Below are 14,697 nucleotides of genomic sequence, written 5' to 3' on the forward strand. Positions count from 1 at the left end.
AACAGATCCTTTTCGTCTCATAGTGAGTTAAATGTTTAATTTTCTTGTTTAAAATGCCAGTCTTGCAGTCCCTCTAGAAGGAGGAAGCAGCCATGCAGTGTTCCCAGTGGGTACATGAGTGACTCTGTGGGGGATTATCATGGCTCAATTACAGATCAGTTTTCATAATCCTGATTTCAGCATGGAACACCCTGTGGCTAGGGTGGCTTCCTAGCTTTAAGGCCAGCAGCATAATGGCCTGTCTGGGGCAACACATTATATGACATCATTTTACCAAACACTATAATACCACTGAGATCTAAGTCACAAGCAGAAAGAGAATAGTCAAGAAGTTGAATTTCATCTTTTTACAAATGCGTTAGAAATTAAACAGATGTTTCAACACCTCATAGAAGCTGAATGATAAGAGCAGTCATGAGGAAGGAGATGAGTGCTCAAGTGTTTACCTAAAGGTAGAGGCTGCCAGTTCTTCTTGTTTTGATAGGTTCTAGGGAAGAGTCCCTACTCTGATAATTCCAGAAACAGAGAGAATTAAAAGAAAAACCTGTACTTCATAAAAATGTTGTTTCTCCCCTGCACCACTGAGATGTTCCTGTCAAAATAGGACTTGAATTGCAATAACTCGAGGTGACATTACTGTTGAGTTTGTTGCTTTCAAGCCATGGACAGAATCCTTTCAAGGTATGTTAAGGTAGTAGGGCTCTTTAAAAGGATTCTTGACTGAAGCCCTCTTGCCTTATGTTCTTGACATGCTCTTTACCCTCTCACCAGATATGACTGGTTTGAGTTCTTCACAAGAGTCTTCTGAAACAAACTTTTGTTGTGTGAAACAGAAGGCTGAAACAGCAAACAGTAAGCTTTTAGAAGATAAGAAGCATACCCAAACTGAAAGTTGCAAATCCAAGATTAAGTATTTCTAACAGCATCCGTTTTAGAGTTCTGAACTCTCTCAGCTGCTTTATTTTCCTGTTATTACTTGGACTTTAAGTCAGCAATTTATCCATCAAAACAAACTGTCTAGCTCATGAACAAACTGTCTAGCTTACAGAGGAGCTGGAGCCAATTCCCACTAGAGCCAGTGGAAAAGTTTTCATTGACTTCAGTGGATTTGGTATCTGGCAACCTCTGATGTGAATAAAAGAGAATCAAAATTTGTGACAGGACACGTTAAGAGAAATTTTAAAAATTGCAGAGTACCGTTTTCTGGAGGGGGGGAAAATGACATAACTATCAAGATTCCTTCCTCCCCCTTGCAAAATGTAACTTTGATAATCAATTGTCTTTTGATACCTTCCTGAGACTAGTGTATAATGAGTGCTCTTCGAGGAGGAGCACACCTGCCAACCAGGTTCTTTAAAACCAGATTTAATGAAAACTTGGTATAGCGTATTTTCCAGTATTTTTACTGTAGTTTAGAGCAATATGCATTTCACTGCTGTGTGCTTCCATTTATCTGGGCAAGCTTAACAGCACTGTCACAACAGCACTAAATCAGGACAAGTGGAAAATCACATCTTGTCAACCTGATGTCTGTCTACGTGGAAGCTGGTGTTTTTCTTGTATTCCTGCATGAAACTCATGAAACAACTTCCAGTCTCCTCTGTTGGGTTGTTAAGGTGAAGTTTGTACTTTTTGCAGGACTTACGTTGCTTTAGATTGCGTGAGTGTAGATTTGTACGTCGTATCCGAAGAGTAAAACATCTTGGCACCTGGGATTTCCCACTGCCAAACGCAACTGGCCTGTTGGTATAACAGGACTTTTAGTACAAATCAACACCGATGTGTTTTGGGAGACTCTGAGGAGCCTAAGGGCAGCTGTGAGGCTGTGGTACAAAGAGGGGGATAAAGGTGTCGGGGTTTTACTGCTCTGCTGCTGCCGCTCTTTCAGCCGATGTTGTTCAGGTGCTGTCAGGATGTAATTTTAGAGAAGTATAGAAATTGTTTCAGAGATTATTTAGCATGAGTGCTGGGGCTTACACACCTCACATAAGCGTCACACAGCTCCAGGAAGAACAGAAGAGTGCTCACTGCTTTACCTTCCAGTAGTGTGAGACCTCAACCATCTCTGGTGATTAATTCAAATAAAATGCTTGTGTCCTGATGTGGCATCTTGTCCTGGTTTCTATTCAAGCATTTCCTTCAGAGAGATGGATGTGAGTTTGATCCTTTCTTTGGTGTAGTTTCAGTTCCCCAACTTGCAGTGCTCTTTTGTGAAATATTTTCCAAGTCATTAAACTTTAAAAATGTTTAATGTTTAAAATGTTGAAGTGTTTTAAAAACAAATTTTACTTCTTACTAAGTGGTGTGGTGATGAAATGCATTTAAATCGTTTTTGCTATTGAAAGGAATACCATGATTTAGGGCACTATCTCTTAATTATGTCTAACAAAGTCTTGTGAAGAGGCAGAGCTAGTGGCAACAAAAGTCTGCAATTAAGGCAGGGTATGTTGCCTGAAATACAAGATAATTGTCCAGGCAAGATCCTTGGAATGGATTCAGAGCCTGTAGTTGCCAGTGCTCTCTCTAGGTGTTTGGCACATCCAGCAGAGAGGAGAACTCCTCAGGAATGTGTTTATTACATGGTGCGGCCCACTGTACAGCTAAGACTCAGAGCTGAATGTTTTGTTCTGCGAAGTTTCGTGCCCTCATCTGGTTTGTGTTTTTTGTTTTTGTTGTTTTTTTTTTCCATCTTCCCCTTCATACAGGCTCTCAGTCTGGTGTAAAGCCGATGGGTGGGAGCAAAGGTAAAGAATGATGTAATGCAGCAGCCGGCAGAAAGCATCTTTTGTGTGAATTGTGAAATGGCCACTCCGTAGTCATCTCCCGATGAATCAGACGTGAGGGGCTGCTTTGTGGAGCCAACCCTTTGTACATCAACTGGAAGCAGGAGGAGACATTCAGTCCAAGAGCTCTTTCTGAAAATGGAATTAACTTTTCTTTTGCCAGTCACTACCAGCATGACCTCATACACTTCTAGTACAATGGTGTGGCTAAGCCTTTGAGTACACAGCCATTACATCATCGCAGCAAATTAGAGAGGGAGGTGGGGAAAGAGGCCTCGTTGTTGTCATGGCCGATGAGATGATCAGGACCCAACTCATAGTCGCTGAGAAGTTGGTGGCTCTGCTGGAGAGCGGGACAGAGAAGCTGCTGCTGATTGACAGCCGGCCCTTTGTGGAATACAACACCTCCCACATCCTGGATGCCATCAACATCAACTGCTCCAAGCTCATGAAGCGCAGGCTGCAGCAGGACAAAGTTTTGATCACAGAGCTCATTCAGCATTCAGCAAAACACAAGGTAGGGGTCATTTTCCTCTTATTCCTTGTGTTTGTTTAAAGGAGTGGCTGGAAAACAACTTGTAATAATTTTTCCTTAGGTATTCCATTAAATGAAAAAACCCAAACAACCAAAACCCAACAAGATTAAAGGAGTGAGTTTAGCGGAGATGTCACCTGATCGAAGAGTGTATTGGTTCCTACTGAGTTTATCACTGGGATTCTTTGTAGAATCAGTGACAGAGTTAAGGGGAAGGATTTAGAAATTACTCAGAAAGAATGTTCTCAGGGTTCTCGTGTGTCTCGCGAAGCACATCCTCTCAAATGTGTGTAATTAAGGCAGGAAACATTCTCTCCTAAACTTTGAAGGATTCTTGGGGGTCTGTGGTGGTGGGGCTTGCTTAGCAAGCGTTCATTTGGTTTGCAAAGAAATTGCCTCTCTGTCAGTCCTGACTCCTACTGTTTAAAGGGCTTTTCATGGAGGCAGTTTGATGAATTTTGGTGTTTGTTTATTTGGGAGGAGGGGTGTGGTTTTCTCCAGTGTTATCAGTGAAAAGAAAACAGCTATGCTGTTTAAAATAAATGTGTATCTCTATGTGTGTGTGGAGGGAGAATTGGGGTTTTTTAATCCATTGATACTTATTTCACATGTTTTGGGTACAAAAATTATCTTTTAGGTTCTTGCTTTGACATGTGAAAAAATGAAGCTTTTTATTTTTATTATCTAATGTGTATTTTCTATATAAAGCTGTGCAGGTAACCAAAATGTGTGTCTTAGAGGCAGTTTAAGGTTTCTTTACTGCTTATGTACAAAACCCCCAGAAGCAGAAAGTGAGGCAGGGCCACCTGCTTAAAAGCTCAGCTTTTGAACAAATCCCCCAGCCTAGCTGAAGGTAGAACAATTCATAAGCGACATAAAATTACCAAATGATAGAAATTTGTGGAGTGGGCTTCAGCTTGCAGCAAACAACCAATTTACTAACTCTCCAGGATATTAAATCTGAGAGGCTTATGAAGTATAAAATAAAAACTGTTTAGTGAACAGGTGCATAAGGTATCTATATATCTGAACTGCTGTTACAGCAAACATGTGGGAACCCTGATGGAGGGGATAATGTGGTGCTTTTAATCATCATCCTTCTTCCTGTTTCACTCCGTGTTCCTTGTGTTTCAGATTGAAATCGATTGCAAGCAGGAAGTGGTGGTGTATGACCAAAGCTCTAAAGATGTGACCTCTCTCTCATCTGACTGCTTTCTTACTGTGCTCCTGGGCAAACTGGAGAAGAATTTCAGCTCTGTGTATCTGCTTTCAGGTAAGAAACAAAACAAAACAGAGCGTAACAAAAGAAACTCCTTTCAGGTGACACGTACCGAAAGAAACCTCTGAAACCCTTGAATAAAGAGAGAAAATCCTCTTTGGTATAGCAGACCTGTACAGTTTTGCAGGTGCTGGTATAAACTTCAGTTACAGCAGAGACTTTTCTATGGTTCTTTTTGCATGTAGTGACGCTCACAATACATGCAGTGCTTAGAAATTGCATCTCACAGGGGATATATCACACCATTACTCTGTGTAAGTGTAAATGGAGCAATGCTGAGGTTTTTGTTGATGCATGTGTCTTCTGCTTTAGGGTCAAAAAATAGTAAAAGAAATAGGCTTCCGTGGGTTTTTTTTTAAAGTATTGTACATGGTAGGAAGAAATTCTCTTCCTTACTGAATTGGTAATTACTAAAATAAGAACAAAGGAAGTGATCTCCCAGAGTTACGGAGATTAATTCGTGTGACATTTGAAACTTCAGCTCCTTAAGTGGTAGCACTTTATTTAGCTCTTTTCCTTCACCCTCCTTTTTTTTTTTTGTTTTTGTTTTTTGGTTTTAAATCCCAGGTCGAAGCACCTATAGAAATTCAATTCCTTATAATACAGGATTTGCTGGTCTCAGCATGTGCTTGTGTCATTATTTCTGTCATGGAGCAGTGGACAGTGTACACAGGAAGGAGCAAGGAGGGGAGTAAAGCGGATCCAAGGCTGAAAGAAGAGGCAGTGACAAATCTAAATAGGAAATGTATTGCAGTGACTGGATCAGTGATGTAATGAAGTGTACACCTAGTGTCTGAGAACTGCTGGAACACAGGGACCGAATAACGGGGAGAGAAATGAAGTAACTCCAGAGAGATGCTTCCTCTTAGCAACAGGGTTTCACTACAGTTTGTAGGACTTCAGATGACAGTGAGAGGTTGTGGGAGAACTTTTCTCAACTTGTTTTCAAAGTGATGACAGGGAAAGTGAATAATTTCTGCACTTAGACTTGAATTTGGTGCTCATGAGCTTTACTTACAGTAAGCCGAGTGGGCTTTCCTTTGGCTAGGATTGGTGATTTTGTTTTCTTTGCTGTCTAGGTACGAATTACACCTGTGGATGGTGGACTGCAGTATTAGATTAAATAACTCTCCTTACATATGAGCCACCAAGAATTGTGTGGTTTGTAGGCACAGTAAATGCTTAATGCAAAAGTGCTGAAATGAGTGGTTAATATTCTCTTAAACTGAAAATTGTTATTTGAAAAATAAGCTAGAAGCAGTTCGTATCTCCTCAGAAATCCCTTTATTGTTTGAATTCCCAACTCTGCTCAGCTTTCCTGAGGGGTTTTTTAATAACCTGAAGCAGATTACAGCTCCAGGCACGAATCAGACTATCCTCAACCTAATTTCCATGATGGAAACAGCTCTCTTACAACTGAGAATCAGACCTCATGGTAGGGAGGTGCTGGGGAGGGGCCAAGCACAGGAAAATACCATGAGCTTCCCTTCCTCTACACTGTTCCTCACTTGTGTGAGACACGGCTTTGACTTTGTCTCATCTGCTGGACCCTCTGAAAGAAGTGCTCGGAGTCTCCACTCTCAGAGTTGCCTGTGGCTCTCAGAGGAGTGGACAGGACCAGGAAGGGAATATTCCCAGCTCCCCAGTGCATCATCTGGGCAATCACCAGTTGCATGTATCATCGTGATGCTGGGAGAAATGTTTTTTTTTTTCATTTCCAGCATGTGGTCGTTGTCTGTTCGAGATGAAACTGTTACCTAAACCACAAGCAAGATGGTAGCGCACATGAGCTGAGGTGAACTTAGCCACACACAGCTGGGAAAGGGTTAGTTGGGGAATCTAATGTGTCACAATCCTCCTTATAAAAATCAGGACTTTTATTTTAGCGCGTCAAATGGCAAAGATCAGGTGTGAGAATTTCCTCTTGTATTTGTTTACATAGCTGGGATGGGGATATTTATGAATGCAGAAACAACTGATGGCTCCAAAACCAGTGGAAGAGGAGGATAAGAAAAAAAGGGGAAAGATAAGGAAAGTATTTACTACTGATCTATTACAGTGAAGTGTAAATTTCATGTGCCTTTTTTTTTTTTTTTTACATCTGTTAAAAATCTAGCTACTCAATGCACACACAAGAAACCTTTTAGGATGTGGGATGAAGGAGAATTGGGTAGGTTCTGTCTTACAGAAAGCTCCTGGGAGTTTATTGATATGTGGCTGTAGAAAGTAGATAAAATATGTTGTCTCAGCAAGCTGATGACGAACTCTCATAAATGTTTATGGCCCATAATGAGGGCAGGGGTCAGTGTACTGTGTAAAAAAGAAAAACCTTTGGACTTGAGTTTTCCCTATGCCACTAAATCTGGTTTATTTAAAATAGTGACCTTAAATAAACATTTCGGGCTAGGAAAATATATTTTTTTTTGGTTGGGATAGAATAAGGAGCAATTAATGAATATCTGAAATTCCTGCCTCTGTTCTTGTTGAAACCCCCCATTACAGAGCACTCGGTGAGGTGATTTTTTATTTAGGTTGTGCATAAAGGTGTGCTCTGCCCTGGAGGTTGTTTTTCCTTGAAGTAACTATTGCAAAGACCTCAAAGGAACCCTTACCAATTAGTTTAAGATCTTGATGTAACTTCATAAAAATACTTATAATCCCGTGAGGAATGTTTTCAGGAATTAAATATTCCGTTTGGTTCTTAATTTTTAACAGTGCACAAAATACTGAAATGTGGACGCCAAGGGCTTAATTCTATTCCCATCATGGCATCTACTCCTCTGAGTTAAGTAAGATTTAAACACAGGGATGTCACTTGATTCCCTCTCGTATGTTGAGAATTGGATTTAATTGCAATGGAGTCCTTTTCCTAGTTAATAGTGTTATGATTTTCCTGCTTGCTCTGCAGAAACAGTTAGGAGAGACTGGTGATTTTTGCTTGAATGATCATTACTAAGGCAGTAAACATCAAGAGGCTTGATTAAATTCTATTCCACTATGTGAATGGAAGCATTCATATTCTACTTTCCTTAAATACTTGTTCTCCCCTGCTTTTAATCTGGCTTAGTTCTGCTCATGCAAGCACAGATGTCTTCATGACAGCCACCTTTCAAATTTTTCCTGTGAAGGAGGTGAAGCACAACTTTTTATTTTGCATTGATTTTTTAAACTTTTTTGTTATTGTTGTTCAGAACACTTCATCTAAACGCAAGGCTTTCTGAAAAACAGGAAAAAAACCCCAAACAAAACCTTTCTGTGCATACAAACTGTCATTAAAAGTTGTGATTTCCTAACACTGAATCACTGTATGCCCCCCTCTCAAAACAACAGTTGTTGGGGAATTGCCTTCTAATCTCTTGCTACCCTTCTGGCTATGAAAAATATCATAGTAATGTGATGGTGGATTCTCCCTTCACTAGAGCTCTCCGACAAACTCCTGCAGAGCACAAAGGTGCAATCAGGAGAAATAAATAAATAAGTTTTTGGGGTTTTTATTCCGTGACAAATGTTGGGGTCATACACAGTGGACAGCGAAGGGCATCCTAGGCAGAATGAGTTCAGTGGGATTGGACAAAGGTCCTGGAAACAAAGCAGCGAGTGATTACCCAGGGAGTGTGGCAAAAGGTATGTCATTGCTGAAACTGCCCAGTTCCTTGTTTCCCCCCGACCTGTCCCACACCTGACAAGGTGCGTGTACCAAATGGATGACTTGCATGGAGGATCCGAGGAGAAGGAAGCAAGTCAGGAACTCTTCTTCAGTCTTCTCTATCCTGCCATTCGTTTTAGAAATATTTGAAATTGGAAACCCATTTAAAGAAATCTTTAGTGAAGTATCTCTAGGGTACGTCCACCATTGTGCTGTCTTTCTTGCCTAAAGAAAAACTAGACGAGGAAAGCCCAGTGCCTTCTCCCTGCTTTATCTCCAGAAGAAGCATTCCATGTGGCAGGGGAGCAGGAAATCTGAAGAATATTCTCTTGTAGGTCGAGCTGGTCATTTCCATGTGCTGTAGGGACCAGGGCTGTGAGACAGGGCTTTATTCCCAGTTTCTGCAGTCCCCTGTGTCAAGCAAGGGAGTGCCATGTGGTTCAGTGTGGACTGAAAGAAGAAATAAGGTTTGATAAAAGTCCTGGCAAACATCCTGACACCTTTTAACATTTAGATTTGGAGCTTTAGACCTTTCAGCCGTGGATGCTCTGAGTGTTTCCTACCTAGAAGTCTTTGCAGAATAAAATGACACCTTAAAATGGTGGTGTCATCAATTAAAATAATCGGGTTGTCAGCGAATTGAAATAAGTATAGTGAGAATGAGCTGTTAAATATCCTGCCAGCGTTTGGAGGAGGACAGATTGTTGCACAATGATGCCAGCTTTCCTGATATTCTGACTGGTTGAATCCATTAGAGGGAAGCCTCTACTGAGAGAGGTAAAAGCCTTGCTGAGGGAATGCAGTATTCCCCAGGTGGTCCCATAGCCCATGGAGTACAACCAGTGTTGGTGGGGAGGAGATGAGACTGAGAGAGGAGCTTAGCTCTGAATCACTCCCTTGAAAAGTCTTCCTCTCCATCAATTCTTAAGAGAGCTTAGAAAAGCTAGTACCCTTGGCTACAGCCAGGCCTCTGTGAATATCCTCCCGCCCTCTGTACTTAAAATGCAATTTTCAGTGTTCATTTAGTGCCATAATTGTTTTAAGCACTTGAAGAATGGGAGTAGGGTTTATTACTTTCATATGTGCGTCCACTTGCTGTCTTTTGAGAGAGAGCAAGGTTTGACTAGAGCAGAGCTCACATAACATTTCTCAAACCCAAGAATAACTTGTTAAGTTTGCTTTTGTTTTGGATACCTCTGGACGCTTGTGAAATTTAATTGACTGAAATTATGGGGAAGGTTTTTTGGGTTGGGGTTTTTTTTTTCCCTTTAAGGCAGAAAGGGCGAGTGTGGGTGTCCACTCTGCTCTTTTTCCTTGCTGTGCCACTTGGATTATGGCACTTGGGTGGGATGAGAAGCTTGACCCCATTCTCACACATCTCCCCTTCCTTGTTTGCTTAACCTGCCTATTAACCTTGTCTTACCAAAGGCAGGAACCCTCCAGGGCAAAGAACTTCCCTTGCTACTGTGCTTGTAAAACACCTGGAATAACGGGGCCACTTCCCGAACGCCACCGGGATAAAAAACACCCCTGGCTTCCCCAAACTGTGAAACCTTGGATGCTGTGGAAGGACTCCCCATGGCTGAGGAGGAGGGGGGGACAGGAATGGGATGGGAGCCCTCTCTCCACGGGGCTCTCCAGCCTGAGCTTATGTAATGGAAAATGGCACGGGTCCCTGCGGAGCGGAGCTGGAATGCGGGAATTGTAATGGCCTGTGGAGGTCTGCAGCTCGTTTAAACGGAGTGGAAACATTGCAGATTCATAAAACTTGTGAGTCAGAAAGTTTACAGCTTTCCTTCCTTATGGCAAGGGGAAAAAAAAATAATTCTATACTGCAGCTTTTAGATAAACACATTAATGCTCGACGGGAACGTGACTGGGAAAGAGCACGAAGAGCCTCTGAGGCAAAGCAAAATGTAAAACTTCAGGGTTGTGTATTTTATCTTTGCTATAGTGCTCTTTGATTTTTTTTTTTTTTTCCAGCCTAGTTTTCAGTGATGTTACCTTACTGGCCTGGCACTCTTCAGTATTTACAGTAACAAATTCTAAATTGCTATTTAGAAGAGGAAAAAAAAAAGCCCCAAAAGCTAAATATGAGTTACTCCACTGCATACCTTTGGTGACTACAGGCATTTGGTGAGGCTTGCTTAGAATCATAGGACCTAAATATTATGTTTTAGAGGTAGCTGTAAATTTTTCCTGCTGTTTTATTCTTTATTTCCTTTAAAAGGGAAAATTAAATGAAAAAGGGAAAGAAAAAAAAAGGATAGCAATATTCCTTTAAAAAAAAGGGATAGCAATATAATATTTCTGAGTATGTGGTTATATGAAATTATGAATAATTAGTGCCCTTAATGAAGAAGCAAATTCTGGATTTAATAAAGGTGGAATTGCCTGTTAAATCCATAAGCTTCAAAGTCTCCTTCTTGCAATACTGTCCTAGTACATGCATGTAGTTTTTGGTTTTCTGACTCATCACTTGGGTCTCGGACCTTTTCCACTCCCTGCTTTAAAATAATGGGGTTTGATGCTGAATTAACACTGATGTACTGGCAGACAATTAGGTCTTGTGGGAAAAGGAAGGAAGTAGCTTCCAGTCTGTTTTCAAGAATTCATTGAAGAAAACCCATTTCTCCCTTTGGCTTTTTCAGAACTGTCAGAATCCAGAGCAAGGGGGGAAAGGAGCAGTATCTGATTTGGCACTTCAGAAAAATGCCAAAGTTTGCTCTGTTACCAGTGTGCCTTGTCTGAGGTCTTTTCCAGCAGACTCCAAGTGAAAAAAGGACACATCCACTGTCTCTTACATCTCCATCAGGAGCACCAGATGAGATCTTTCTGTGCCTCCTGCGTGAGGCACGTGGAGCTGCAGGGCCAGCTGGAGCTGCAGGGATGTTGTATTAAACACTTTCTAGGCTTTTCTTAGCCTGGAGTTTCAGGGAAGCCAAGCTCTGAGGAGTTGCCGTGTTGTCTGTGTCTCTGCTGTCACCCACAAAAGATGTTTCAAAAGCTCGTTGGTCAGCTTCAATAAGGCTTGACAAAAGGAGTAATGAAATGAAAAAAAATAATGGAAGTTCTTGTGAGCTGTATGAAATGAGCACTGATACAGTGCAGAGCCTTAAATTAGTGTCTCTCCCTGAAAAGCTGAGCTGGGAGTGGATTTGCTGGTGTGACCAGGGAGCTCAGGCTGGAAGTTCACAAGGATCTGCCGTGAGGTGGGCACTGGTGGCAGGTGGGATTCCTTGGTTCTGCAGCCCCTCAGTTACTTGCATGAAAAACATGTTTACGTAGCCTGAAAATGGAAAGCTGCTCCTCTGGTCTTTGGGGTTGGTCTCTATTAGTTGGAGAAGGTGCCAGAGACTTTCATCCTGGTCACCATCTCTTCTCCAGCTGAATCTCCTCTCCCCTCTGCCTTGGCCACACTGCCAGGCTCTGGGGCTCAGAAGCAATTGCTGGGCTTCTCCATCGAGCTGTAGCTGGCCAGGCTCACTGCAAACACGTGGACATGAGTGATGTGAACACCTATTTTCTCACCTTTCTTTCATTCCAAGTTAGGTTGCGTGGCTGTAGTTACAAAGGAATAGTACAAAATCCTCATGACACAAATGCACTGTCAGCTTGTTTCTACACCTTTAACTGTTAGGATTTGTGTGCGCACGGTGCTCTCACCGTTTATAGGAGTTGTCTCTGTACTTGGACAGTTGCACAGATAAAACAAGTCACACCTAATGGTAAGGTCCCCTATTTTCACCCTTCCCTTTCCTTGCAGAGCTGTGAGAAGACTCAAGAGTTGCACCTCAGCTGTTGCTCTTCAGTTTCACCCCCAGATTTAACCCACCTTATCTCTGAAGCACAGTCAGCTATCTGTTCCTTTGTGTGCTTTGTCAGTGTGCGCATGCCCGATGAGCAAGAGCAGCTCTCTGTTGATGACTAAGGATAAAAATTCTGGTGCATATCTCTGCAGGCACCTGAGGATGAAAAGGAACCACAGGACTGGCTGTTTCAACAGTAACGTTTTGAGCAACTATAAAAAAGAGATTAGGATTGCCTCCTGAATTTTTTCCCTATGTGTTAGAAATATGTGTAAGTTGAGAGGTAGGATGGATGTATGAGGGAGCATCTGTGGTCTGTGATTGAATTAAGAGCAATGCTTGCCTTTTGAAAACTGATTTTTTAATAACTGATGCTCCTATTTGACCTTTTTGTTCTTCCCTGGGCCAAATTAGTAATTAGTGTGTTCCATGTGAATTTGTCTTGTCTAATTATGGTCACATCTCTGAATGGTTTGACATCCCATTGAAGGAAGTACAAAGACCAGGAGGAAAAAGAGAAACCAGTGTAACATGGAATGGACGTAAGAACCATCCACCTGTCCTGTTATGGTGTCATTTAACTGGAAAGGCTTTATTAAATATTGGATAAAAACAGTGAAAAGTTATCTGCACTTCACAACTTCATACTCAGTATTCAAATCAGGACCTTTGGGCTTAGCTGGTCTTTCATTTGCAAACCTGCAAAGTGGTTTGCAGAGCTCTGTCCCTGATTGCAGCAGGGCAGCTGGCAGCACTGGAATGCTCCTGCTCTGTTTCCGCAGAGCACAGAGAAATGAGCTGCTGTAACTGCTTGTGCTTCTCAGGAGTCATTCCTCTGGATTAATTTATGGTTTGTGTTTAGTGGCAGTTAAACTAAGTAATCATAAGGATCTGGATGGATTCCATTCCCTCAGTGAAAGGAAGCTCTTCCCAAATCAACAGTATTTCTCTATCATTTGTTGCCTCCTGATCCCATATTTTTTTCCCTGCCTCTTCCTGTTCCTAGCCAAGTTAATTGGGAGTTCTGTTTATATAAGGACTTCTGCAGTGAATCTATAAGGAGGAATAACTTTTACCGCAGAATTTTGCTGAAACTTTTTTTATCCTTTCTGGGTTTGGTCCTGTTTTGTTGTGTTTTTTTTTTTTCCTGAGCTGGCTGAGAAGGGAGCTGACACTTCTGATACCAAGATCCCCTTAGAGATCATACCTTCATGATCCCAGCTGTAGTTAGGGAAGCCTTGATCAAAGGGAAGTCTGTAGTCACCACTTTGCAGAACCATAGCAACGGGGCAATCAAGTAGTTTACCGGATCTTGCCAGATTTCTGCTAATGGATGTGGAGGCTTGTAAGCAAGAAACACTTTGCTGTAAGGACTGGGAGGTGTTGGGTTGTCTGCCACACACAAGGGCTGCAAAAGCAGAGAGCTTTTGGCATCTTGACATGGTTTTGTAGAGACATCCTGTTGAATGTCAAGAGAGCTGTTTCAGCTCAGCTTACCACTAAGAATACAGAAAACCTGTGTGGTTCAGAGCTATTGAGGAGAGAGCATTTTGGAGTTATTTGTCAGTCATCCATTTCCAAGGCCCAGTGACATTTATCAAAGGATTCAGTGAAACTCTATTAACCCAGTAGCTCTGTTAATGATCTGTGGACTTTTGCTTTCCTCCCCCCCACCGTTCCAACGTGCTCTTGCAATTGATTTATGATTCACATGAGGCTGGAGCAGTGGTGGGAGAAAGGGTGTTATTCAGAAACCAGCTCCAGAAGAAAAGTATATTTTCTCTAATTAAAACAAACTCCACAGTGCTGCCAATGGCCCTGTTCCAGCTGAGGCACGTAACGAGATTTAAAGAAAAAAAATTGTCTTCTTGCAAAGGTCATCCCCAAATTATGGAATTTGAAACAAAACCTGTCCCATTTTTTTTCTCTTAAGGCTCAATTTTCTGTTCTGCATTCCTACCTGTAGACTAAATTAATTTTCCAAGTGTTTATTTTTTGAATACTGCTTCATTTGCAGCAGAAGTGTACAGGTGGTCTGAGTGCTTAAAACACTTTCCTCATAAGCGGCTCCTCATGTAGACTGGTCGTAGACTTCAGCTTTGGGGACTCTGGGGAGCCCTCATCTGTGTTAGAAAATAGACATTTGAAATAAATCCCTTTTCTCTCTACATCTTGAGGTGCTGAGGGTTTTTAAAATACATTTCCCTATGTGTTTTAAAGATATGTATATCTTGTAAGTTAGTGCCAGCAGATAGTGATGAGTACAGTTCTTTTGAACAGAAATGAGTCTCATAATGCCATGAGAGCTCAGTGATCGTACATGTGGATGCTGTTGTTCCAGACCCCTGATAGTTTGCGGCACTTAAAGGAATTGGTACTTAAGCAGGACCTGGAATGGATTTTTCATATGGGGAAGTGTCATAAATCAAAGCCAGATTCATTGAAAAGCTACTAACCTTTCAAAAACCTGGTCATAGAGGATGGCAGGGAAGACAGCTTAATATTTGAAACAAAGCACTGGTTTTGTGCTTTCTCAAATCAGTTCAGGACAGATACTAACACCAGGTTAAAATATACTCAGAGGAAAGGTGGGTTCCCTTGTTGCACGTGTAAAGGCGGGCAGTATAATGTCACACTTTAGAGAT

General features: G+C 41.7%; 1 protein-coding gene across 2 annotated transcripts in view; it reads left to right on the plus strand.

The window, feature by feature from the left end:
• DUSP16 (dual specificity phosphatase 16) overlaps positions 1 to 14,697 on the plus strand; it is a 60,434-nt gene that overhangs the window by 31,082 nt on the left and 14,655 nt on the right. For both annotated transcript variants that reach the window (XM_066184303.1, XM_066184304.1), the window contains exons 3-4: positions 2,706 to 3,300; positions 4,453 to 4,591. In XM_066184303.1, the coding sequence (XP_066040400.1) occupies positions 3,070 to 3,300; positions 4,453 to 4,591 (370 nt within the window). In that variant the 5' untranslated portion in view covers positions 2,706 to 3,069. The remainder of the gene's footprint in view (positions 1 to 2,705; positions 3,301 to 4,452; positions 4,592 to 14,697) is intronic.

Source organism: Chamaea fasciata, unplaced genomic scaffold, assembly GCF_029207755.1.
Source record: "Chamaea fasciata isolate MVZ Bird 193981 ecotype frontalis unplaced genomic scaffold, bChaFas1.0.hap1 SCAF_5, whole genome shotgun sequence".
Classification (NCBI taxonomy): domain Eukaryota; kingdom Metazoa; phylum Chordata; class Aves; order Passeriformes; family Sylviidae; genus Chamaea; species Chamaea fasciata.